This window comes from Vombatus ursinus, unplaced genomic scaffold (assembly GCF_900497805.2).
Source record: "Vombatus ursinus unplaced genomic scaffold, bare-nosed wombat genome assembly UNPS02014789.1, whole genome shotgun sequence".
NCBI lineage: Eukaryota > Metazoa > Chordata > Mammalia > Diprotodontia > Vombatidae > Vombatus > Vombatus ursinus.
Genome location: NW_020954567.1, coordinates 21,431,663 through 21,457,808, shown reverse-complemented (window position 1 = coordinate 21,457,808; position 26,146 = coordinate 21,431,663). Strand labels below are relative to the sequence as shown.

The window sequence follows — 26,146 nt, the reverse complement described above, 5'->3', positions numbered from 1 at the left end:
TGTTAAACCCAACATGATTTCATGAAACATGAGGGAAAACTTTAACATTTTTAATTATGTGTAGAATTGTGCAGATGGCTTTTGGAAGACCTTTATTCTTAGCAGTTGAAAAAAGATAATTTTCATTTAGAATTTGGGGCCTTCTTTTTATCCATTTTCTATAATCCACATTAACTGAGTGGCTTGTACTGATCAATTGGATTCAGTTTGTTCCAAGGCTCTGGATTGTTCTGTCTGTCCCAGCTGACATCAGGATTGAACATTGACAGATGCAAGACTAACTCCCAGCTCCAATAAACACAAAGAGACAAATGAAGTTTGGGTGTTTTGTGGTCTGACTGAGGATCTGAACAAAGCAGGGCTCTCAAAGCTCAGGAACTTAGCAGATGCATTTATTCACTTGTTGCTTGCCATCCAACGTCATCATGGAGAAAAAAGAAGAGGAATCAGGAGAAGGGCATGCTTCCAGAGAGACTAGGTTCCACCTAAGGACCAAACTCATACAGTTCAATCTATCCCTAAATATGAATCCCCCTCTTCAATAGTTCTAAGTGGTTCTTCTTCAGCCTTTGCTTTTAAGATGGGTGGGACTTTATAGAATAACTAATACAAATGTCCTTTTTACAATGAAGAAATTGAGGCCTAGAGGGATTAAACAACTTCCCAAAGGTCACAGAGGTACTCATTTGCAGAGTCAGGGTTTGGAGCTGGGTTTTCTGATTCCAGATGCAGAACTATATTTAATATACCATGTTGCCTCCCTTTTTAAAGATCTCTATTGGAGAAACCCATTCCCTCTCATTGTCACCCCTCCTACTTTAGGACAGTTCTTTGTTAGTTAAGTTTCTTAAGCCTATATTTCCCTCTACCATTATCACCTCGTTCCTAGTTCTGCCCTGTGGGACCAATCAGAAATAGTGCAAAACTTTTTCTACATAGAAGTCCTTCAAATTAACCTTAAATAAAGGGTAAGTGAATTCTCCATCACTTCAAGTAGAGGCTGTATTATTATTTACATATACAATATGTTCTGGGATGAGCCTGCCTCAGGCAAGTCTTCTAGTAGTCTAGGTTTGATATTGCAACAAAATGAGGCACCTTTGGGTCATTCAATAGTTAACCCAAAAAAAAAAATTACTTCACCATAGCAGGAAAAGAAATTCAACAAGGACAGGCATTGAGAACAGCTGGAATTGGTTCAGCTGAGTAAAGCTCCCTTGTCTTGACTTATCCAATGTGATCCACTAGCCAAGCATCAGAGTACCACCTGGAATTCATCATGACTGTTTTTTTTTGTACTCAGAAGATGAGGAAGTATTGTCAGAAGTCTTAGTCTTTAGTCTCCTGAGCCAACCAAGTCTCAAAGTAGTTCTCAGTACCTTTAAAGGAAAAAAAGCTCTAGCCTTGGTGGCCTTTGAAGATCAAGTACTATAGTCAGCCTAGATATAGACTCTACCAAAAGTTCAGGGCAAAGCAATAGTAGTTCTGATACCCGATGCCTGTGCTCAATTCTGAATAAAATATGTTGGTGCCATTGATAAGGTGAACCTCAGTGATAAGAAAAGTCTTAAAGAGCCACTAGATCTAATAAATTACATTGATGTGGAACAACAAGGTAGAAAGTTGCTATTTGTTCCTCTAGAGGAGGAGTTTATTATGGGAGTTTCTAAATATGGCATTAAAGTATTAACATAGCTTCACTTGCATGGGGGGAAGGGCCAAGATATAGTTTCTACCACAAATGTGATGTATTGTCAAAGGGGTTCCTGTTCATTTATAAATAAGACTAGAGCATCTATGAAGCCCACTCCAACTCTGAGAGGTGATAATTCTGTGATTCTTCTCATCAGCTGTGCTTGAAACCCTGAAGTCATCTGTGACTTCTTTATCAACACCCTGTCCTCAATCAGGAGTATTTCATCCGCTGACCTGTTGACTCGGCTTCCAAAATCTAAGTTTCTGTAATAATTTCTTAAATTATTTCTTTTTCCTATCTTCCTTCTCCAAATCATCTTATACAGCACTGCTTAGTATAGTGTTTAAAGCCAAAGGCAGGCTCTCTCTTTTCTGTCTTATTTCACCTTATTGCCTTTTATGCATCCTATGACCTAGCCAAATTGGACAGCTCAGGCTGACCAAATATATTCAATGTTCTCCCTCCTCTCTATTTTTGATCATATCATGTTCCTCACACCAATCAATCAACAAAAAGCTTACATTCTACTGGGGGGGGAACCTGTATAAATATAAGTACAAAATAAATTCAAAGTTGTTAAATGCTAGGAAATTGAGCAGAGAGGCACAGTTAAAATTCTATTAATCCTCTAGCTCAAATTTCACCTCCTTCATAGAACTCTCTGGTTCTGTCTACCCCAATGAAATGGTCTCTCCCTCCTCTGAAGTACCATCGACTTTTTGCCTCTTTAATGCATTTAACCCTAATTCATGTTAGTGAGTTCATCTCCTCTTCCATGGGTCACTAGTAACTTGAAGCCAAGGACCATGTCTTACTCATCCTACTATTCCCCTCAATTTTTTACACATGGTAAATATCAATAAATGATCAATGAATGAATGAATGGATGGATGGAGGAATGGATAGATGAATGGATAAATACCCATCATGTTGCTTGTCACATAGTAGGTACTAAATAAATGTTTATTGATTGTTGATGATTGATAAATAAATAAAAGTTTTCTCCCATCTTCCCACTCTTTCTCCAAGGCAAATGCCCAATGGTTCTCTATCTATCTATCTATCTATCTATCTATCTATCTATCTATCTATCTACCTATCTATCTATCTAATCTGTGGATTAAGTGGAATAAGTGTTTTTCCTAACTCAATGAAATAGAAAAACTTGTCCATTAGGCAGGTTTCCTAGTAGGAACTGGGGGAAAAACCCTGGGAAAGTGACTCTATTCATCAATAGGAACTAGTTTAATATTATCTTATAATATTGCTTTGGTTGTTTACTCAGGTCAAACAAAATGACTTCAGGACCTCATTAGCCTAGGAGTGAACATGGTTTCAGTATATTTTGTAGTATACTCTCCCTATTGGGGTCTTTATAAACATATCAATATAGGAGGGTATATAGCCTTAAAGGACTAATGTATGTTAAGACCTAATTTGTAGGGGGAACTTGGATTGGATTGTTAGCTCTGATATAGTATGTTTCTTGGTGACAATGTCCTGCATCCATTTTTATCATCTTTAAATCATATTCACTTAGAAGATATTAAATCCCTATAGTGCTACCCACCTGCCTACCCCCACATGATTCTGTTTCCTTTTAGCTTTTCTCCCAATGTGTCTCAAAAGATAAGATTTTTTTCCATTGAAGTTTGGGAGGATAAAAAAGCACTACGTGATTCAACTCACCCACAGAGGAGATGTCAACACAGTGTTCATCACTTGAGTCACGAGTCATGGCCTCAGTACGGCTCCTTTTGATGGTTGCCCTTCTGAGCACTACATTCATAGGAAAGAGAAATCTACTAAGTGACCATGTAGTATAATTAAAATATCCAGTCCATATTCAAACCATTATATCATTCAAAACTCTAATTAACACATGTCTGATTCTTCCTATCCTTGTGGATGAGATTTTAGTTTACTCTTCTCTAACATGAGATTATGTCTGCTTCCACTACTGAGGCACGCTATCATCCACCATCTTTCCTGAAGCAACTGTGAGTATAAGTCAAGGAACATAGAACTAAGATGTTTAGAGCAAAAGAAATCCTTTTTAAGAAATGCCCATCATTTGAGAATCTCATCTCTCTAAAGCTTAATTTATATACAACAGTCACAGTAGTATCACCAATGTCTTCATCGTCAGCACCTCATCATCAATACCAGTTGCTTGGCCTGAATTGATCAAAAGGCAATCCACACTGACTGTTAAAAGACAGCCTCAACCCGTGCCATATTGCCATGGCCTGTTCATTTTGCATGATCATTACATAGTCTGGGCTTCAGTCCTAGTGCATCTGATACATCACACCCTATGAAATAGAGTATCTCCTGGATTCAATTCTCAGTACTTTATGTAGCTTACAGATTTTCCTGTAATTCCTTTCATTCTAGAACACCAAGGATTGTATGAGAGAAGAACTTTCTCTCTGGAGTCCTAGGGTACATCTCTTCCTTTGATTTTTCCTTTTATTTTTGATCAAGAGAGTTTGCAATTGGATGAAAAGGAATAAATGCTATGCCCTGATTTGAGCATTTCCTTACCTTCCAAAGCTGATGTTCCAGAATTTTTGTTTTCTTCAGCCAGCATCACTTCCTCTATGTGAAAACAAATGGTTTAGCAAATTATCTCTAAATGCAGTCTTTTTGCAAAATGAAAACCTCTTAGGAACAGCTCCGCAATAGAGAAAGAGCAATAAACTTCATAGACAGTCATCAGAAAGAGAGAGAGCACAAAAGCAAACAAGCCTAAAAGGTGAAAGTAAGATGAGAAAGGAAAAAGTTATAAATGGGGGATTGGGGGGAATGCCAGGAAAGATACAGTTATGTGTATGACCTCTATTTCCTTCAAAGAGGATATACATGAAGAGCTAATTAATCAAAAGGTTTTTATAAGAATAAAAAACCCTTTTCCACAACTGAATTTCCACTGTGTTTCCTATCTTTTCTACTTTTTTGAAATTAACTATCAGGTATTCGCTTCTATAGCTCGAGTCTTTTGGTTCATTCATATAATTGTAACTTTCTCACATTTGTCCAGGTGCTAAGAGAGTGTTCTGGGTTTCCAGGCAACACTTCATTCTTGCCATATCAATCCCACTTTTCCTTAGAGAGAGGTTGGGACATTCACCCCATGGGTTGGCTGAGGAATCCCATAGGGAAGAGTAGGACTCATAACTCCTCCATGTATTGCCACAGTAGTAACCATCTTTCCACCAGAAAATCACAATTAGCAGGGCAATATGGAACTTATAAGTAAGTTTAACAGATTCCCCATGGGGAATTTTGATCCAAGGATTTCCCCTTGGTCTCACCTAAGAATAATCCTGGATATCATAATGTATCCACCCTTGGTCTACTTGAAAATATTTAAAATGAACTTCATCTACATTCTATTTAAAAAACCAAATTAGTCCCCAAAAAGTCATTTGGTCCTTCCACCATTCCCCTCAACCTACCATCTTGTACTTCTCCTTTATTTCTCACATGAATTCCTAGGAAAAAAATCATGAATATTTATTGTTTCCATTTCTTTTCCTCTTACTCACTTCTCAACCTTTTACAATCTGGCTCTCAGCCTCCCTCATTACTCAAATGAAACCACCCTCTTAATGACCATGTCTGATGTCTTTTACTCGATCCTCACTCTTCTTGACATTGCTGGCTCAATTGACATTGTTCACCATCCCTTCCTCTTAGATGTGCTCCCCTCTCTGGGTTTTCATGACACTGCTCTTTCTTGGCTCTCCTGCTACCTATCTGACCTTTCCTTCTTGTTCTCTTTTATTAGATGATCATCCATATGATGACCCTTAATTGTAGGTATACCTCTGGGACCTTTGTCCCAGGTCCTCTTCTCATGTCTCTCTTATGCTTTCTTTTGATGATCTCATCAGCCTCCATGGGTTTGATTATTATCTCTATTTCAATTGACTCTCAGATCTATCAATCCAGCCCTAGTGTCTCCCCTGAGCTTGTCATGACTCTTAAACTACCTTCTGAACATTACAGACTGGATAGCTTGAAAGCATCTCAAACTCAACATGTCCAAAACTGAAATCATTATCTTTTCCCCAAAACCCAGCCATCTTCTGAATTGCCCTATTTCTGTCAAGTGTACCTATAAACTTCCACATACAAATTTGCAACCTCATTGTCATCCATGACTCCTATCACACTCACTTATCCTATGTATTCACTTAGTTGTCACATCTTGTCACCTCTACCTATAAAACATTTCCCACATTCATCCTCTTCTTTCCACTAACACAACACTACCTAGTTCAGGTGCTCACTATCTTTCATCTAGACTACTACAAAAGCCTCCAAACTGGTCTCTATACCTTAAGTGTCTTCCCACTATAACACATCCCCCACACAACTTCCAAAGTGATTTCCCCAAATCTCAGGTCTACCTATGTCCCTCTTTCACTCAACAAAATTCAATGTGTCCCCACTAACATCTAAAATAGAATACAAATTTTTCTGTTTAGCTTTTAAAGCCTTTCATAAACTAGTTCCACCCTACCTTTCTGGCTTTATTACACGTTATTCTACTTTCTAGCCAATGCAATCCAAGCAAAGTGGACTTCTTGCTGTTTCCCACCATTGCCTTCCTGACTCCATGCCTTTTGTACTGGCTGTTCCTGATGCCTGGAATGTCCTCCTTCCTCACCTCCCTCTCTCAGAATCCACAATTTAAGATGTAGCTCAAGTGTTAGCTTTCTACATGAACCTTTTTTTTTTGATCCTCCTCCCAAGTGGCTAATGTCTCCTTCCCTATACTACCTTGAATCTATTTTGTATATATCTGGATGAGTACATAGTGTTTCCCATAGATGAAATGCAAACCCTTCACAGAAAGAGACTGTTTCATTCTTGTCTTTGTATTTCTAGGGCCTAGGATGGATGGTATGTGGCATAAACACAATAGATAATTCTCTCTATTTCTTGTGTGTGACGTTCCATCTTCTGGGGAGTCTGATGTTTCTCTGTGCCTTTGCCACGCCATTATCTCCCAGGTTCATAGAATCCTTCTCATCCTTCAAGGCAGAGCTTATATATCACCTTCTACCAGAAGTCTTTTCTGATCCAACCCCTAACCCCAACTGCTAACATGTCTTCCTTCCCTAACCACCCTGTATTTAACTATAGTGTAATTGCTTTGTAATTATTGTAGTATAAACATGTAGAGTATATATGTAAATATTAACATACCTATTGTCGACACTAAGAAAACATAAGCTTCTTAGAGTAAAGGCTAATTCTTTATTTGTTTTTGTATATCCTAGTGCCTAGCATAAAGACAAAGCCAGAAATACAGTTGCTATTTAATAAATGCTTGTGGATAGACCAAGAATGTCTGTTAAGTGATTGATTGATAGTCTTACTTATAAAAGATGCCAACAAAAATCTGGTGGGTTTCTAAAATCATAGGATCATGTGCCTAGAGTTGGAATGGATCTCAGAGGTCATCTAACCCAACCCCCTCCTTTTATGGATGAGGAAATGAAGACCTAGAAAGGTTATTAAATGACTTGCCCAAGATCACACAAGTAATAAGCATCAGAAGTGTGATTTGAATTCATATCCTCTGCTATATAGCCAGGACTCTTTCTTTCTGTTGTCTAGCTAGCTAGTATGGCACAGTTCTGACCTACAGCCAACCTGAGCACTCAGTCCAGTGGTCATGGTGCTAGAAAAATACTACTCTAGCCTTGTAATTGCCAAAAAGATATATTATAGAACCTATTAAATAGCTAAATTAAAACATTGATAAACCATAGAAATACTAGTAAGAGAAAGAAAAATCACAACCCTAATTCCATCCTGCTAATCTACATGTATATTCTACATCATCAGGGAGCAAAATGTGTTATGGTTCTGATACTTAAACAAAGTATGTGTGTTATGCTCAGTCATAAGATTGATAGGTTTTCCTTTTTAAAACACAGCCTCCAGCTAAACTCTAAGTCAACTTAAAGGTCAAGAATGATTGACAGGATATCACACACAATTTAAGAAATGTTTTAGGGTCATATAATAGATTTAGGGGGCATGCTACAGTTTATTGCATTATGGTACTTGAAATATTTTTTGCAAGCCAGTTCATTGCATAATTTTCTGACATTCATCTTTATAGAGCTTAGTAAATAGATGAAGGCTATGTGTGGGCTTTGGGGCAAACAGACAGAGTATATGCTGGTTATCCATTGTCTCAGAAGTTTGCTGAAGTGTTCTGTGTATAGTGAAAATACTCTCCAGTTTAATCTGCCAAGTATTCCTTATCTGTTCACTTTCAACCATGCATATATTCCCAGGGAAATGCAACCCATATGTCTCTGATTGGCTCATGTTCACTCATGATGGGAAGGGTGAGAAAGAGCAATTTGATGTTGGCTTTGTGTTTTTCTTAGAAAGAGGAGAATGTCAGCTTTTTCCAAGTGAAAGGAAATTTGAACCATCAAAACCTTAGTGGGATTTTAAAACAACGACCCAAAAAGAAGCATGTTACGTTGGCATACTCATCCTGGGGCCACTATGGAGGTGGAGAGTGAGATTCTAACCTTGATCCTGTCCCTTGAATTCAATGCTTGTGTGTCTGTCAGATGGGATCCATACCCAAGGAACCCAGGAACACATGGAGCATTTAAAGCAACTGTCTGGCTTCATAGACAAATATATTCAATCTAAGCAAAGGACTGGGCTACCATTTGGGGAATATGTAAGGAGAATCATTTTTACTTTCCATCTCCCATATTAGTAGATAAAGGGGAAAGGATGGAATGAAAGTACAGCCAACCTCCAATTTCTCATGCTAATAGAGCAGGAAATTAAATACAGGTGATTTCAAACAGGAGGTAATATTAAAGTAAGTTATGCCTGGCCTTAGAATGAACTATTCAATTAGACATGTACTTATACATATAAAAAATATACCCAGTAGTGAAAGATGGCATGATGTAATAGATAGAGAGTTGGAATCAGAGTCGGAGAGCCTTGGTTCATATCCTGTCTCTGACATTTACTGTGAAACCATGGGTGAGTCATTTCATATCACTGAGCCTCAGTTTCCACAGCTACGCAATGGTATTTCTTTCCGTGCCCATCAATAAACATGATACCTGCCTCCCTTGGAGTTGTTGTGAGGTTCAAACAAGATCGTGAATGTAAAGTGTTTTGCAGACTTGAATTAGGATAGCCTTTGTTAGCATTATTATCATCATTATTGTACATACCCATTTCACTTGGCCCAAATTCTTTCAAGGCTCAGCTCAATGGAGTTTTAGAAACTCAAAGCTGGAAGAGATCTCAGAATCCATTAAATCCAATTCAAACCTGAAAAGAAATCCTGGCTACTTCTTCAACAGGTGGCCATCCAACCTCTGATTGAAGACTTCCAATAAGGGGGAACCCCTACTTCCTGAGGCAGCCCATTTCACTTCTATATAGCTGTAATCATCAGCAAGTTTTTCCTTCTATCAAGTATAAATTTGTCTCTCTGCAACTTCCAACTATAGTTCCTTGTTCTGCCCTTTAGAAGCAAGCCAAAAAGACTCTTCTGGGACCTAACTGGTTGCAAGGAAGGCTATTGATAACCTAATGGTGGCTCTTCAAGATCAGCTTTACCACTTAGCCTGAATATTTTTTTTTCCTCAATAGACTCAGGAAGCCCAAACATCAACAAATACTTAACTGAAACTGCTCACTATAAAGTCACCCATGACATACTAATCATTGGCTGAATGAATGGCTTTTTTTAAGTCTTCATCTTCCTTGACCTTTTTTTATTGAATTTTTAATTCACTTGCATGGCTTTTATGCATGGTTTTTGTTTTTTGTTGGTTTTTTTTTTTGTTTGTTTGTTTGTTTTTTGGCTAGGCAATGGGGTTAAGTGACTTGCCCAGGATCACACAGCTAGTAAGTATCAACTGTTGTGGGCTGTATTTGAATTCAGGTCCTCATGACTCCAAGGCTGCAGCTTTATCTACTGCGCCACGTAGCTGTACCTGGATGGCACTTTAAATATTTGATTTGCCCTTTCTTCCAGAAACTCTCTCCTTGATTGTTTTCACTATCATACAACGACCCTCCTCCTCCTCTTTCTCATCTGAGCCCCTAAATGCTACCATTCTCCCAGGTTCTATCCTTGACTATCTTTTGTCAATACACCTTCTCCTTTAGAGATTTCACCTATTCCTTCAGTTTTCCTGCTTAACTCTAACTAAATGACTCACAGCTCTAGATCTCTAGGCCTACCTTTTCACTTGTGTTCTAAACCTAAACTTTTAGCTACAAATTCAGCTGATGAGTGAGCATCATTCTCCAGCTTGGGTCATGTCATTTCCCTGTTTAAAACACTTTAGTAGTTTCCCATCACCTACAAAATTAGGACAAACCTCTTTGCCTATCTTTCTAGCTGTTATAGAATCTGTCCTCTGCTCATTTGTCAAACATCAGCTCCCACTACTCCGTTCTTATACCCCATAATCCAGCTATCACCATGCCCTAAACACATACCATGCTTTTCTATTTCTGTGCTTTCTTCCTGGAATGCTCCTTTCTCCCATTTCTGCCCATTACAATCCTCATCATCCTTAAAGGCCCAAGAACACACTGCCTCCTTCAGGAAACCTTTCATAACACCCTCAGCCAGAAACAAATTCTTTTTACTCACTATTCCAATAGCATTTCATTCAGAACCCTCTTATAATTATTTCTGCCTTATGTTAGAGTTGTTTGTGCACATCTTCCCTATTACATTATAAGCTCCTTGAAGGGAAGCATTATGTCTTATTCGTCTTTGTATGTGAAACACAGCCAAATACAGTGATTTTCACATAGTTGGAAATAAATAAATGTCTGATAAATGAAAATAAATTACCCTGAGAGGAAGCAACAATTCTATATTACTTCTTTTGTCAAGGAACATAGAGAAGTTGATAATTGGCTGTCATGTGGATTCTTTTTTCTTTTTTAGCATTTTCTCAGGAAGATGACAGAGAATAACACAGAAACCCAACCTTAAAAATCAAAAGGGAACCAAGTTTATTCTGGCTTATAAAGAGAGATGGCTTTACTCATAATGATCTGAGTGTCAGTTCAATCAAAAACTGGTGAGTTAATGTGTTAACACAGAAACAATGAGACTTAGCCACTTCCCCAATACCTGGCCAATTTTTCTGCTTCTAGGCCACTAAGTTGAACAGAACATAGATGGAATGAGATATAAAAATTCTGTAGAGTCTCTTTGAAAATCTCACTCCTGTCCTCTCCCCTATCCTTTAGCTTCTAGGTCTATGCCAGAACTAAGTTCAACATCCCCTGGAAAGTTTGATGGAGCAAATATGGAGACAGAGCCACCAACTTTATAGTGAAGGGCCAGTCATGGTTCCAGGGAGCCTAAAGAGATAATATCCAGCATTTGATTGTTTCCTGCAGCTCAAGGATGTGTTGACTTTGTAAGACAAAGCAGCAGGGGTCTCACTAATATGAGTGCGACCTTTAAACTCTGAACTCCTTTTATGTAATTATTTATATTCCCTGAAACTATGAGCTCCATGAGTGTAGAAAGCTTATCTTACCTAAACTTCCTATCTCTTTAGAGACTAATACTTGATTCTGCAAATAGCAGGTAAGTAATAATGATTTGGTAAAACTCCCCAAATTTCTTTGTCCCATTGGTTCTTACCTGCTTTGTCTATCCAGGCTCGATACCCATTCAACTCCCGTTCAATTTGTTGCTGTCTCCGCAGTTTCATAAAGGCTCTACGGTTCTCCACTCTCTCTCTTTCTTTGGCAAATTCCCTGTGAACAAGGAAGTTGAAGTGGGTTTCTAAGTTAGGGAAGATTACTGAGAGGAATGGTTGAAGTGGAAGAGGAAGAAAGAAGATGGTGAGCAGGTATGTTTAAACATGTCTTATTCCCATTTGAAATACTTTCCTCATTCCCCCCTCCCCAAGCTCTTTTTTTTAAACTCATCCATGTCATTTTGACTATTACAAATACCCAATTAACTGCAAAAGACATATGAAAGAAAACATGATTTGTATCTAGAGAAAGAACTAATAAATAGAAGTATGTATAGAATGATTTTACATATATGAGTGTGTGTATGTGTGTGTGTACATGTCTAATAGTAGCCATCTCTAGGGAGAGTGGAAGGGAAAAAAGAAATTTACATGATAACTTTATTATATATTTAAAAGGAATAGCAAGCTGTACATAATAGATTCGCAGTTTCATATGCAGTCATCTTTTTATTATACTGTTATGGAAATTTTTGTTTTATTCCATAAATTAAAAATAAAATAAATTAAAATTTAAAAGAAAAAACATGTCTCTGTTAAGATTATGCTCCGCTGAGAGATGGGTATAATTTTCCTACATATAACTTTGGTCATGTCATTCCCCTGTTTAAAAACACCCACTAAGGGTGTCCTGCTTGATTAATCCCATTTCACTTTGGTCACTCCTCCTCTTTATGTCCTCTCAACACTAATATAGTCTATTTAAACCATAGCAATCAGCGCTTTCATATTTACTTTTTTGTGACCACCCAGTACTTAATGCAGTGCACAGAACACGGTCAATACTTAATAAATGCTTGTAGATTGATGATCTTTCTTGTTTAAAGACTGTATTTTCCTAAATAGAAGGTTAGCTCTTCTAAGGCAAGAGGTATATTTTTTATACAGTTGAACAACCTCTACACACAGTGGATGTTCAAAAAGTATTGGCCCAGGGAAGTGACATGAAGAAAAGATACAGAAGTGTCCAACCCACAAGGGACAAATCAACATTTTACCCTGCCCCAAATGTGTCTGATTATGTATGAAAGAGTGACAGAGAGTGAAGAGTCAGGTATGCCACCAAATGAGTCAGCTGGCCCAAGGTTGTTCATCTTCCTACCCACCATGTATTTCCCTATGTCCATCCCCACCAAGGTAAAATAGAACCATTTGCTCCCCAGGACATGGTTATGGGCATGAAAGTGAGAATGAACTATTTAGAAGAAATTTGTTCCACTGAAGCTTGACTTTATGTTAAAAGGAATTTACTAAAGGTATAATAAAGGTAGAGAAGTAAAGAAAAGGGTAGGGAATGAGCAGTGGTATGCTGATATTTAACAAACAGCTCTCCAGGGTAAGAAAAAAAAAAGGAGCCATGATGGACTTTTAAGTTAAATTGTATTATTAACATTTTTCTATCACTTTATTAAGTCTAGACATTTGACAAAATAATAAATCAAGTCCCTGATTTGTAGCATTTGCTGATTTCCAAGGTGTTAATGATGTCACTGAAAATGTAACAATGGTTGGTTGATTTGAGCTGACTTCAGCATACCTCTGAAAATAAAGGATATGCTCGTGGAGTGGGGCTATGATAGGGATGTGAAAAAGACAAGAGATGTTCTAGGCCCTCGGAAAAGCCAACTTTCCCATAGAATAGTAGAGACCAAGATAAGAATGTGGGTGTGAGGGGGTGTCATGACAAGATTCAAGCTATGGAATTTTTCCCATTTTCCTTTATGAATCTCATAGTTACAGAGCTGACATACTTGTGTACCATGGAAAATAGTGACAAGGACCTAGGATTATCCCAGAGAACAATGTTTTCCAGGTGACTATGCTAATATGGAAATATGTTTTGCATGACCTCACATGTATAATCAATATCATATTGCTTGACTTCTCAAGGAGTAGGAGAGGGGTAGGAGGGAGGGAGGGAATTGAAACTCCAAATTTTAAAAAATGAATGTTAAAATTTTAAAATGCAATTGAGAAATATTTAATGAAGCAAATAAAAATATATTTTAAAAAAAGAAACGGGACATATCCTTAATAAATATACTTCTCCTCACAAACTAACTACCTAGCAAGAAAAACTAAAACAAAAGAAAAATAAAGGAATACAACACAGTGCAGTGGGAAAAGAATTAGAAGATTTGAAGTTAAAAAAAATCTACTTTCAAATCATGACTCTCCCATTTTAACTATCTGTGTAGCCTAAAACAAGTCAGTTTATCTCTTTTGGTCTGACTCCTTGCATGTAAAATAAGGAGACTGATTTAGAGATATTTCAATCCAATCAACAATCAATCAATAAGCATTTATTTAGCATTTGCTACATACCAGATACTCTCATAAGTCCTTAGGTTAAAATGACAAAAACCAAAGTCTCCTGCTCTTAAGGAGCTTATAGTCTATTGAGGAAGACAACAAGTACATACACATGTAGGTAAAATAAATATCAACAAAACAAATACAAGGGAATTAGGGAAGGAGGACATTAGCAGTTGTGGGGGGGGATCAGAAACAGAATCTAAAGTGAAAAAGAAGGTATTGTTTGAGCTATGCCTTCAGGAAAGAAAGGGAAATTAGGAGGCTGAAGTGAGGAGAGAGTGCATGTGACACAGGGGACAGGCAGGACAAAGGCACTGAGAAATGGAACATCTAGTGTGAGGAACAAAGAACAGGCCAGTTTGTAGGATTATAGAGCACAGAAAGGGAAATAATATATAATTAAGTTGGAAAGAAAAGTTAGGGACAGGATGTGAAGAGCTTTAAAACCCAAACAAAAATAATTTATATACAATCCTAGGTTTCACAGGGAGCCAATGGATTTTCTTGAGGAATGGAGTGTCACAGTAAGATGTGCATTTAAGGAAATAATTTTGGCAGATTTGTGAAGGATGGATTAAAGAGGGAAGAGGATATAGTCTGAACTATAGTGGTGGCTGTGTAAGTAAAGGGAAGGGTGAGATATTTACAGAGATGAAATGGCAAGATTTGGCAACTGACTGGATATGTGGGGCAAGACAGAGTGAGCACTAGAGGATGATGCTGAGGATGTGAATCTGGAATACTAGAAGAAGGTGGTGCCTTTACAACAGAAATAAGGAAGTTTGGAAAAGGGGTAAGTTTTGGGGAAAGGTAATAAGTCCTGTTTTGGGAATATTGAGATTTAGATGTCTCAGGGGCATCTAATTTAAGATGTGCAATAGATAGTTGTCATTAGGGAACTGAAACTCATGGGAGAAACTGGAGCTGGATCTACAGATCTGGGATTCATCTATACAAAAAGGAAAATGAAATTCATGGGATTTCATGAGGAGAGAGAAAGGGAGGAGAGAGAGAGAGAGAGAGAGAGAGAGAGAGAGAGAGAGAGAGAGAGAGAGAGAGAGAGAGAGAGAGAGAAGGAGGAGGAGAAAGCCCAGGAATATTGTGCTTAGGGAGCACAATAGAGAGGTCAGACATGTAAGAAGAGAACCAGGGAAGATTACTGTCATGAAAACCCAGAGAGAAGAGAAAATTCAGGAGGAGGTGCTTCACATTGTTAAATTCAGCAGAAAAGTCATGAAGGTTGAAAACAGAAAACACCATAATATTTGGCAATTAAGATCATTGGTAACTTTGGAGAGAGTGGTTTCAGTTGAGTAATGAGGTCAGAAACAATGATATACCAAGCAGGCAGAATGGGAAAGATATTTAATATTGCAGACCCTGCTATAGTCCTATCAAGCATTTCTCTTGAGCTACCCACCACATCTCACAATAAGAACTTGTCCTATGACATGGAGATGAGAGGCTAGATTAGATCGCCAGCTCTGAACCACAGCTGTGGCTGCCCCTTTTTGGGCCTCCAGCTTGAAGCAGAGGAGTGATCTGACACCTAATTAGGGCTCTTTAGCTGTGAATTCCTGCAGCTTCCCTTCCCTTGCTCCATACACCTCTGTATTTGTGAGTTCCTTCTATCTCAGAGTTTGAAAGTCAAATCCACTGGGCATCATTGAATTAGTATGGCTTTCCCTCAACAGCTAATGTCTCACTTCATCTAGTCAAACTCTTTTGAGACTGTAATGGGGAATGTGGCACAGTAGGGTGGGAAGGGAACACAGGCAAGTAGGAAGCCTTCTTTGCTACAAAGCTGTTAATGTTTTGGGGCATATTGGTGCTAATAATAATAATTACATTTATTATGTAAAAATGAATCAAGTAGAAAGCTTTCAAAGTACTTTAAATACATTGTCTCACTTGAGCCTCAAAAAAACCTGAGGCAGGTACTACTGGTATTATTCATTTTACAAATAAAAAAACTGAGCCTCAGAAAGGGATTTGTGCAAGGTACTGTGTCTACCAAATGTCAGATGCTGAATTTGAATCCAGGTCTTCTAAATCTCAAGTCTACCTACAATTATTTTTAAGTCTACCCAGTATTTAATACATTAAACAACATTACTGTTCTGGTAGTTAATAAATACCTGAATTCATGTTTGGGATCCCAAATCAGAAATTTATATGAAAATATGAAAATGAAATATATTGGAGTTCACATTTCAAACCTACAAGAAGGTTTAATTACAAATCAAGATTGGTAGAGTGAAGTGTAATGACGTGCGTCTTACTCAAAGGGTTTTCTTATCACTCTTGGCAAGCAACAAATAAAAAACATGTTGTGCTATGCAGAGGTATGATAGGTCAAGAATCTGGCTACATTTCTGAATCCTAGTCCGATCACAGAACTGCTGCTGACTTGTGTCCCAGTCATGATCCTGTTTTCTGATATATGAACTTTGTAGTTAACATTTGCTGGGGACTAGCCTCATAAACATGGAAAAGTAGAGGAGTGTAGCTATTAATGCGTCGCAGATTCCTCCTTCTCTGTTGCATTGCGAATCTTGAGTTTCAGTATAACCACAAAGAACAGAAGCATCAAGGAACCAGGCAAAGTAGGATAAGTTGTTAAGAGGTAAATTTCCCTTTAACTTAGGCTCCCGATCTATGGATTAAGTAAGGAGACCATAAATTGAATTTCATAGAGGTAAGTGGAGAATCCTACTTTGGGGTTTATAAAATCAATTGTGTAAGTATTTGCTGTGTGAGAAAGAGGCAGATAATTCTGGCCTCACCAGACCCCAAGGAGGCCATGTATCCAGAGTTCATCACACAGTAATGTGATGGTGGTAGTGGGCAGGTCTCGCAAAAAGGACCAGACAGAATTAGTCACTTTAGATGGACACCCTGAGACATCAAATCCCAGAGCCCTTGTGAGGCCCCAGTCCTCAGGCCCACAGCCTGCAGAAGCAGGTATTGAAATCATCATTCCAAATTCCAAGCATTTCCTTAATAAAGACTGCCTAGAAGGGCTTAGAACTCAAAGAGAACCTGATAGAAAAGCTGCACAAGAAATATGTGGACATGTAAAAAATCCTTTCTCATCTTTTCTGTAGCAAACATGAGTAATAACAAATTGAAGGCTACGAGGAGTACTTGGTAAGCTCAGCCAAATTTTCTTTGGCAAGAACAAGCTTATAATAGTGGCTTCCACCTGAAGAGTATAAAGACAATCTGCAGCAGTTGGGCGAGAAGCTGAGAGGTGAGCTTGGTCTTTTCTTCACCAACAGAACTAAAAATAAAGTGAACAAGGAATGAATGGCTCAATAAATACACAGAAATGGATTCCATCCTGGCTGGTAACAAAGCAACAACATTCACTAACAGCCTGGATGCAGGGCCCTTGAAGCATTTTCCCTACTCTACGGAGCCTCCTTTCTTGTGGATCATCAAGAAAGATGTAATAATACTGATTGATCTCTGACAACCAAATGACAACAAAGTCAATGTGCCCACCCCACAATAAGTCCTGAATCCTGAAGTTGTTTGGGGTTTCAATGGCATAATTCAAAGTAAACATCAATTACTTGTGGCTGGAAGAGTTGGGGCAGTTTAAGTACCTGGAGGAGTACTTAGACAATGATGAGAGTGCCTAAGAGGAAGAGAAAGAATGAGAAGAAGATGATGAATGACTGGGAGACAGAGAGGCCTTAAAACACCCAAGGAGAAGTGCAGGGTTCCTCTCTCTGGTAAAGCCACTCAGAACTGGCCTCCACTCTGTGAGGGAAAAGGTTAAGTATTTTTCAGGCATCTAAGACGGAGAGAGTTGCAGGGCATATACGAATCTATTTGCATATGGAATAAAACATTTTGAGTGGGTGTGCTTGGGCTCTCTCTGTGGGCATGGGGAAGAACTTGTTTCTCGGCTGAGAGGGCTGGTGGGGGATTTGTACTTCTATCCTCTTTGCTCTGATTTTCAGCTCTTGCTTCAAGCCCTGGAGACTCAACCTTCAAGGGACAGAAGGAATAGGATAGGGAATAAATGCATGGAGGCAACAGCTGTCCTGAGCTATAGGGTTTGTCCTGGTACTTCTCTCCAAGCCCTTTCCCAGCCTCACCTGCCTCCAAACAACTGTGTTTTAAAATACTCGAGTTGGGATTGTGGAAGAAAAATGTTTTACAGAAAGTAACCCCTGGTACTACTGGGGCAAAACTGCCATAGGGAGGACAAACTTGCGGGTAAAGAGGGGAGACTTAGGACTTTGGGAGAAGCTGCATTCAAGTGCCCTGGGATGTGTTTCAGTGTATAATAAGGCATTTGTCCTAAATGTCAATAATATAAATCAAGATAACTCAGATTGAATTGTGTGCGTAAGTAATAGGATTAATGTTTGCAAGAGATGAATTTGATATATGAGTCCTAAACTGTAAGCTGTAGGAGGGAGGAGCAGGGATCACGTCAATCTTTATCTCCCACAATAATAACTCATTTACTCACATAGCAAAAAAGAAAAAAAAAAAGAAAAAAGAAAACCATTTGAGTGGATTAGAGTTAACAGCAATAGCAACCTAAAAAGCTAATGCAACCTTAGGCTGTGTTAAGAAAGGCAAGAATATCTAGAACAAGGCAGATGATAGCTTAGTGTTTATCATAGAGCTTGGCATATAGTAGGCACTTAATAAGTGTTTACTGATTGATTGCATTCTGTCCTGGTCAGATCACATTTGGAAAAGAAAAACATCGACAGACAGGAGCACATTGAGAAAAGAGCAACTAGGATGATGAGAAGACTGGAAACGATGGTAGATTAGGAAAAGTTGAAAAAATAGGAATTTTTAGCCCGAAGAAGGAAAGACTTGAGATATCAGGAGGTCATTTTGAATGGAATTTCTCTTTCTAGTACTTCTAGTTCTAGATTTTATTAGTGGCATATAGGAATCTGATCATTTGTGTGGATTTATTTTATATGTTACAACTTTACTGATTTTATTAATTTTTCAATTAACTTTTTGGTTGACTCTAGGGTTTTTTAAGCAAATAATCATATCATCGGCAGAAAGTGATAATTTTGTTTTTTCTTTGCCTATTCTTATTCTTTTGATTTCTCATTCTTGTCTTAAAGCTAGTACTATATTCAACAGCTATGATGATAATAGACAACCTTGCTTTACCACCGATCTTGTTAGAAAGGCTTCTAATTCTTCTCCATTACATATATTGCTTGGTCTTATTTAGATAGATGTTATCTACAAGGGGAGCAGTGGATCAAGGGCTGGACCTGGCATCAGGAAGCACTGAGTTCAAAAGTGACCTTGGACACTTACTAGCTGTGTGACCCTAGGCCAGTCAGTCACTTAATCTCTGTTTGCTTCAGTTTCCTCAATTGCAAAAATGAGAATAATAATAGCACCTACCTCCCAGGGTTGTTCTGAGGCTCAAAAGAGATATTTGTAAAGTGTTTAGCACAGTACCTGGCACATAGTAGGTACTTCATAAATGTATCTTTCTTTCCTTCCTATATTGGGGAAAACTCCCACGCTTTATTCCTGTGCTTTCTAGAATTTTTTATAGAGATGAATCCTGGATTTTCTTAAAAGCCTGTATAGCATGTATTGACATAATCATATTGTTTTTAATTATTTATATTATTAACATAATTTATCATATCAATTTTTTTTAGTGTTTCTTGTGTTGAACTAACCTTGCCTTCCTTATATAAATACAACCTTGCCATAGGGCATAATAAATTGTTTTAGCCAATTTACTAATTCACAAAAATTTCACATCAACATTCATAAATTCCTTTCTATTCCCCCATGCAGTAATTATCAGAGTGCTATCCTCTCCAGTTTTTTCCTAAAGTTGTATTCAGGTCCTTAACTTCTTCCCTACCTTTTGATTACATTTGTCTAGGTCTAAAAGTGGTAGGTTAACATCCCCCACTATTAAAGTTTTAATATCTATTTCCCTTCCAATTCAAGTAACTTTTCCTTTAAATGTTTTGATGCTATGCTAGTAGATTCATATATATTATCTATGTTGCCTTTTAAACATAATGTAATTTCCCTGATCATATTTTTATCATGACTATATTTACTATAGCCTTCTCTGAAATCATGATTACTATATCTGCTTTTTTGAGTTCAGCTAAAGCATAATATACTGAATTCTAGCCCCTCATTTTAATTCAATGTGAATCTTTAGATTTCAAGTGTGTTTTTTATAAACAACATATTGTTGGATTGTGCGTTCTAATCCATTCTGCTATTCTTTTCTTTTTCATGTGTGTTTATCCAATCCTTGCTTACGGTTATAATTGTCAAATATGTACTTTTCTCCACCCTATCTTCTTTGCCCCCCCCTTCTTTTTGCTCCCCCACTCTTTTACAAATAAGACAGTAGTGAAAGAAAGGAAAGTTGGCTAACATTTTTGATATATAAATGAAATAGCCTGTTTCTTCTCTGGTGTGGTACTTCTTTTCTCCTTGAACTACCTCAGGTAGTTCATGTCTCAGGTTTTTATTCTTTCTCCTTTCCTTTTAATCCTTTCTCCATTTTCTTCTCTCCAACTATTTTGCTTATGCTTATACCTTTACCCAGCCTGCCATCCCAGTTAGATCCCTCACCCTTCCTCCCTTGTACCTGCCCCTTCTCTTTCCATTTTGAGTTTAATGTATTTCTATACTGAAAAACCTATGTGTGGGTGGGTGTGTAATTGTGCTTAATCTTCCTTTATTTAGTTCAGATGAAAATTTCAGTTCAGAGATGGAAGGTTTGGTGTAGGCCAAGGGAATCTAAATTTTTTGTTTCATGGACCCTCTGGTAAAGCCTATGGATGCCTGAATATTATTATTGCCTACATTCAAAATTAAAGGAAATACTAAATTTCAATTAGAGATGAATGAAACTAAAGGTGTAATTAATTCCCCTTCCAAGTTCATGGAACTCCTCAAGTCTATCCACTAAGTGTTGACCCCCAGATTATGACCTCCTGAATTATGCTATAACATGGATTGGGAATGAAATTCTTTCTGCTGTTTTAAGCCATAATGGGAAGTCATAGCCAATCAATTGTTCCTTTTTGACCCAATCACAGAGGTTCATGTCTCATAAAAAGATGGTAGGGCGTGAACCATATTGTAGTATATCCTTACACTTTTGAAACTTTACCATGTGTGACTACTTTCTGTGATTATATTAGTTTGCTCAGGGGGAATCATATCCTTTCTCCTTTATGATAATATTAATTTGATTACTATTCCCAGAGAAAGATGTTAAAAGCAGGATTGTATGTGTGGAAGGGTGAGAAATATGTACCCATGTGGGCAAGTTATGTAGTCGAATACCTGTGGTGCCTAGGCCCTAGTACAATGGTAGATGGCTGGATGAGATGAAGCCTGGTCTGGAGGTCTGGGGACAGATCCATATAGAAGACTGAAATAAGTATTGATTGACTCATTCTTCAATCTCAGCAGTTGCACCCAGACCAAGTCTCAAAACCAAATAGATTAAAACTCTCAAGGGTGGGCAAGGTTGCACCTCCACAACAATGGTCCACCAGAAACATCTGCTGGGTTAGGTCAAAGCAACTGAGCTTAAAAGCCTGTAGGTGTTACTTTATCATCAGACAAAGCAAATTACTGTAAATTCTTGACTGTGTCTAAGACTCTAGTTTTGGCCTATCTTGCTACTGGTTTTGTTAATGATCACTTAAGCAATAGATTATTGATTGTCTCCTCCCGCAGATCCCATTGCTTCACTTTGCCTCTAGTCCCTTATTCAACTTGGTAAATACTTTCTCACGTGGACTGTCTCACTGTACAAATGTTTCAAAACCTGAGCCTCCTCTAAATCACTATCAGACATCTGGTCCTCTGTTAGACCCACAGTACCATATATTGTAAGACAGGAGCCAGTACCATAGAAGGTTTTCTGCTGCCCAAACTCTTGGACAGGGCCAGATTGATCAGGGAAGATATGGATTTGGGTACTAGATCTGCAAATTCCTTGATGTTGGGCAAGGCAAGGCCTCTTTGGACTTGTTTCCACACCTGAAGGGTAGGGAGAAGGTGAAAGGGAAGATAGCACTGCATATTAAGAACTTATACTCATGTGAGAAAACACAGAAATCAGAGGAGGAATCATCACTGTGTACTATAGACCACCTGGATGGAAAGATGACTCAATCAGTCCACAAACATTTATTAAGTGCATCATGCCCCAGGCACCATCTTTGCCTGCCCAGGCAGGCAAAGAAAAAAAATATGACAGTTTCTGCCCTCAAAACATTTCTCTCCAAGGAGATGGATTTTAATAGCTTAAAAATTGAACAAGACTTTGTAACATTATGTATATACAAAATAAATATAAGGTAATTTTTGGCAGAGACAGACATGAGCAGCTGAAAAACAATAGCAGAAAAGACGTCATATATAATGTGGTTCATGACTTGAGCTCTGAAGAAACTGGAGATTCTAAAGTTAGACATGAGAAACAAATTCTAGGAATGGGCTTATTTGCAAAGTCACAGTAACGGGAGACAGTGTAATACGTGAGGAATGTGAAGAAAGTCATACTGGCTAATATGAGGTTAGTATGGCCAAAGAGGTCAGGGCTGGATAAAGAGATCTGAGAATTATCAGCATAGAGATGCAAGTTGAACATCACTTAATATAAAGCTGAAGTCACATAATATGAATGGAGCAAAGTTTAAGCTGAAGATAACCATTTTGGAAACGACGAAAATTTGAAAGTACCAAAGAATTGATTTTCAAGGTATTTTGAAGAAGGCACAATACCAAATGACTGAAAAAATTTTTCCAATCTTTTTTAATGGTGTTACTATCAAAAACAGGGCAGCTAGGTGGTAAAGCGGCCAGAGTACAGGTCTTGGAGCCAGGAAGACTCATCTTCCTGAAATTCAAATCTGGCCTCAGACACTTACTAGCTGTGTGACCCTGGGCAAGTCATTTAACCCTGTTTGCCTCATTTTCCTCATCTGTAAAATGAGTTGGAGAAGAAAATGGCAAACCACTCCAGTATCTTTGCCAAGAAAACCCCAAATGGGGTCACGAAGAGTCAGACACAATTGAACAACAACAAATACTATCAAAAAATAAAATAAAGCCATCAAAAGGACCTCACAAACTACCGGCCTACATGACTATTGTCTTATCTATACAAAATCTTTATGAAACTGATCTGTTTAGAATGGGATCAAGGATATCACCGATGAAAATATAACATGACAAAATGACTTGTACAGATTTTTTTTTTTACAGTCTGTAGTCACACACATAACTGAAATGGCATAGAGAATAACAGAGACACAAGCACTTTTTTTGTTTGCTAATTGTTAGAAGAACATATTTGACTAAGTAGAAGAAAAAGCAACTTTAAAGACTCTCCTGCCACAAGGAAACTTTTATAAATATCTGATGATTGTACAAGATTCCTTGATAGATACAACCTTCAGGAAATTTGTTCAATAAATCTGATTATCAGTAACAAACAGGGTATAAAAAAGGGAGGGAAAAGCCTGCCAAAGATGTTCACTAGTATCATGAAGGAGATCCTTTGCAGAATTTAAGTGGAATTTGTTGTTGTTGCTGTTGTTCAGTCATTTCAGCCATGTCAGATTCTCCGAGACCCCATTTGGGGTTTTCTTGGCAGAGATACTGGGGTGGTTTGCCCAGCTCATTTTACAGATGAGAAAACTGAGGCAAACAGGGTCAAGTGACTTGCCCAGGGTAACATGGCTCGTAAGTGTCTGAGGCCAGATTTGAACTCAGGAAGGTCAGTCTTCCTGACTTCCTGACTGAGGCAGACACTCTCCACTGCTCTACCTAGCTGCCCCATAAATGGAACAGGGATTCCCAATAGTTGGAAACGTCCTCCAGTTACTCCTGTTTGAAAATTATAAGGATCAGAGATTTAAAGTTAAAAGGGCCCCAAGAGACCATCTAATCCAGCCTTTCATAGTACAAATGAAGAAACCGAGGCTCAACTAGATTAAATGATTTATTTATCCAAGGTCGTGCAACTAGTGAGTCCAATTGGGATGTGAACCCAGTTCCTCTGACAGTGCAGCCAATGATCTTTGTAGAAAGATCCCATGCTAGCCCCCAGATGATATTGTATTAATTACATTGTTCCAAAAAAATAAAAGATGAAAATGCCTAATGCCCAGACTATCACATGTAGTTGGATGGGTAGTCTATTGAATTAGTCCATTAGTGTTAATATATTAGTATTTTAGATAGTTACTGAAAATGGATGATAAGGTAGGCCCAAAATTTAGTAGGGGAGAGAGAGTAGGATGAATTCTACTAGGGAAAAGGGGCATTTGTTTCCCTTCTTGCTCTGTTCCTGACTTTCTGGACTTCAAATGCATGTCCTCCATGCAGGGCACCTTTATCTCCTTCCCTCCCATCTTCTTCTGCTCCCTTTTGTGTACAGTCTTCCCTCATTAAAATGCAAATTCCTTGAGGGCAGGGATTTTTTTTTTTTGCTTGTATTTGTATCCCCAGGCTTATTACAGTCCATGGCACACTTAATAAATTCATATTTCCTTCCTTTTTCCCTAAGCTGTTCCCTGAAATGAAAATACATCTTGTTATTACCAATATTCTCTTGATGCTATATGATTGTGTATCATAGAATAGCATTATTTCCAAATAACCAAAATTAGAGATGACCCAAAATGCAAGCAGGGTGCTGCATATCATCACCAAAAAGCCACAGATAGACTCTGAACTGAACCTGATAAATAAAGTATGAAGGATATATAACCTGGTTAACGTAAAAGAAAGAAACTTGCTCATATAGTGAGAGCCAGTGTAAAGATAGAAATATTAAAAGACCTAGGGTGGGGGGAAGGAAAAGGAGAAGTAGAAATAAGCATTTATTAAGCACCTACTGTGTGTCAGGCACTTTACAGATGTTATCTCTGATCTTCACAACAACTCTGGCAGGTAGGTGCTATTATTATTATTCCCATTCCACAGTTCAGGAAATTGAGACTGAAAGAGGTTAAGTGATTTGTCCAGAGTTACACAGCTTGTTAGATTTGAACTCAGGTCTTCCTGACGTCAAGCTTAGAGCTCTATCCACTATGCCGCCTAGTTGCCTCTATCACATTAGGCGGATAATCAACCTACCATATATGCCTAATACTATGCCAGGCACTGGGGACATAAGTACAAAGAATGAAACAATACATACTCATTAGGAGCTTATACATTAATGGGGGAGACCAGTACATAGAAGACCAGCTTAAGTATTAATTTAATAAATGCAAATATATATAAAGTGGCTAAATATAAGGTAGTTTTAGAGGGAGGGCACTAATGGATGATTTATGGGAAGACATGGTAAAGGATGCACCAAATAAGAAGGTACAAGCTGGTTCCAGTCTTCCCACTCCCCAGAACAGGAGGATTCTTTAATCCTTTCTGTGTCAAGGAGCCCTCTGACCATCTGGATACTTCAAAATAATGTTCTAAAATTTACAAAATTCAAAACAAAGTATTACAAGGGAAACCAATTATTTTGAAATAAAATATATTCTCATCCAAGTTTATGAAACCCCTGAAATCTATACCCAGGCTCCTCAGGGGTCCATAGACCCCAGATTAAGAGCTCTTACCCTAAAGGAAGGCAGCATGGAACTGAAATGGCTACAGAGTCCTTTTTCACAGATGGAGAAGGTTTTCCATTCTTTAAGCCCACACCTCTCTGCGAATTATCACACAAGTGTGTGAGATGTTTGCTGACACCTATTTTCGATAACATGTTGCTCAGGTTCCTAAGCACCATGAAAGGCATTACTGAATCTGTGTTTCAGCTAAATTCTTCTGGGATGATGTGGGGGCCCAGAGAGGAGCACTGGGAAAGGGTGGATTCATGGCACTTTGGGTTTCAGCACTCCAAGGGAGACAAATAGTGAGTCCCACACATCACAGAGGTGTGACAGTCATTTTTATGAATGGCCCAGGCATTTCCATGAATGAAGCCTGCAAAGGCAGGTACAATGGCTAAATTTAAATTGCAGCGCAGCAAATATCTGGACTTTGGAGCTGGCCCTGATTTCCAGGTGAGGTTTAAGTGCCTTCACTTCACTAGAGTAAATAAGGCATCAAGAAAACAATTTTTAACATAATATTTCCCCCTTGGAAGCTCCTAGACCCAGACATAGCTTTAAAAAAAAAAAGGAAGAAAGGGAGGGAGGGAGGAAGAGAGGAAGGAAGGAAAGAAGGAAGGAAGGAAAGAAGGAAAGAAAGAAAAAGAAAGAAAGAAAGAAAGAAAGAAAGAAAGAAAGAAAGAAAGAAA

At 38.2% G+C, this 26,146-nt stretch overlaps 1 protein-coding gene and 1 pseudogene across 3 annotated transcripts in view; one reads left to right on the top strand and one right to left on the bottom strand.

The window, feature by feature from the left end:
* Positions 1 to 26,146, bottom strand: part of CACNA1E (calcium voltage-gated channel subunit alpha1 E) — a 393,237-nt gene that overhangs the window by 116,423 nt on the left and 250,668 nt on the right. For all 3 annotated transcript variants that reach the window (XM_027868457.1, XM_027868458.1, XM_027868459.1), the window contains exons 8-10: positions 11,391 to 11,506; positions 4,244 to 4,297; positions 3,386 to 3,475 (exon numbers count right to left, since the gene is read on the bottom strand). In XM_027868457.1, coding sequence (XP_027724258.1) covers positions 3,386 to 3,475; positions 4,244 to 4,297; positions 11,391 to 11,506 — 260 coding nt within the window. The remainder of the gene's footprint in view (positions 1 to 3,385; positions 3,476 to 4,243; positions 4,298 to 11,390; positions 11,507 to 26,146) is intronic.
* On the top strand, positions 426 to 1,695 carry LOC114047503 (annotated as a pseudogene).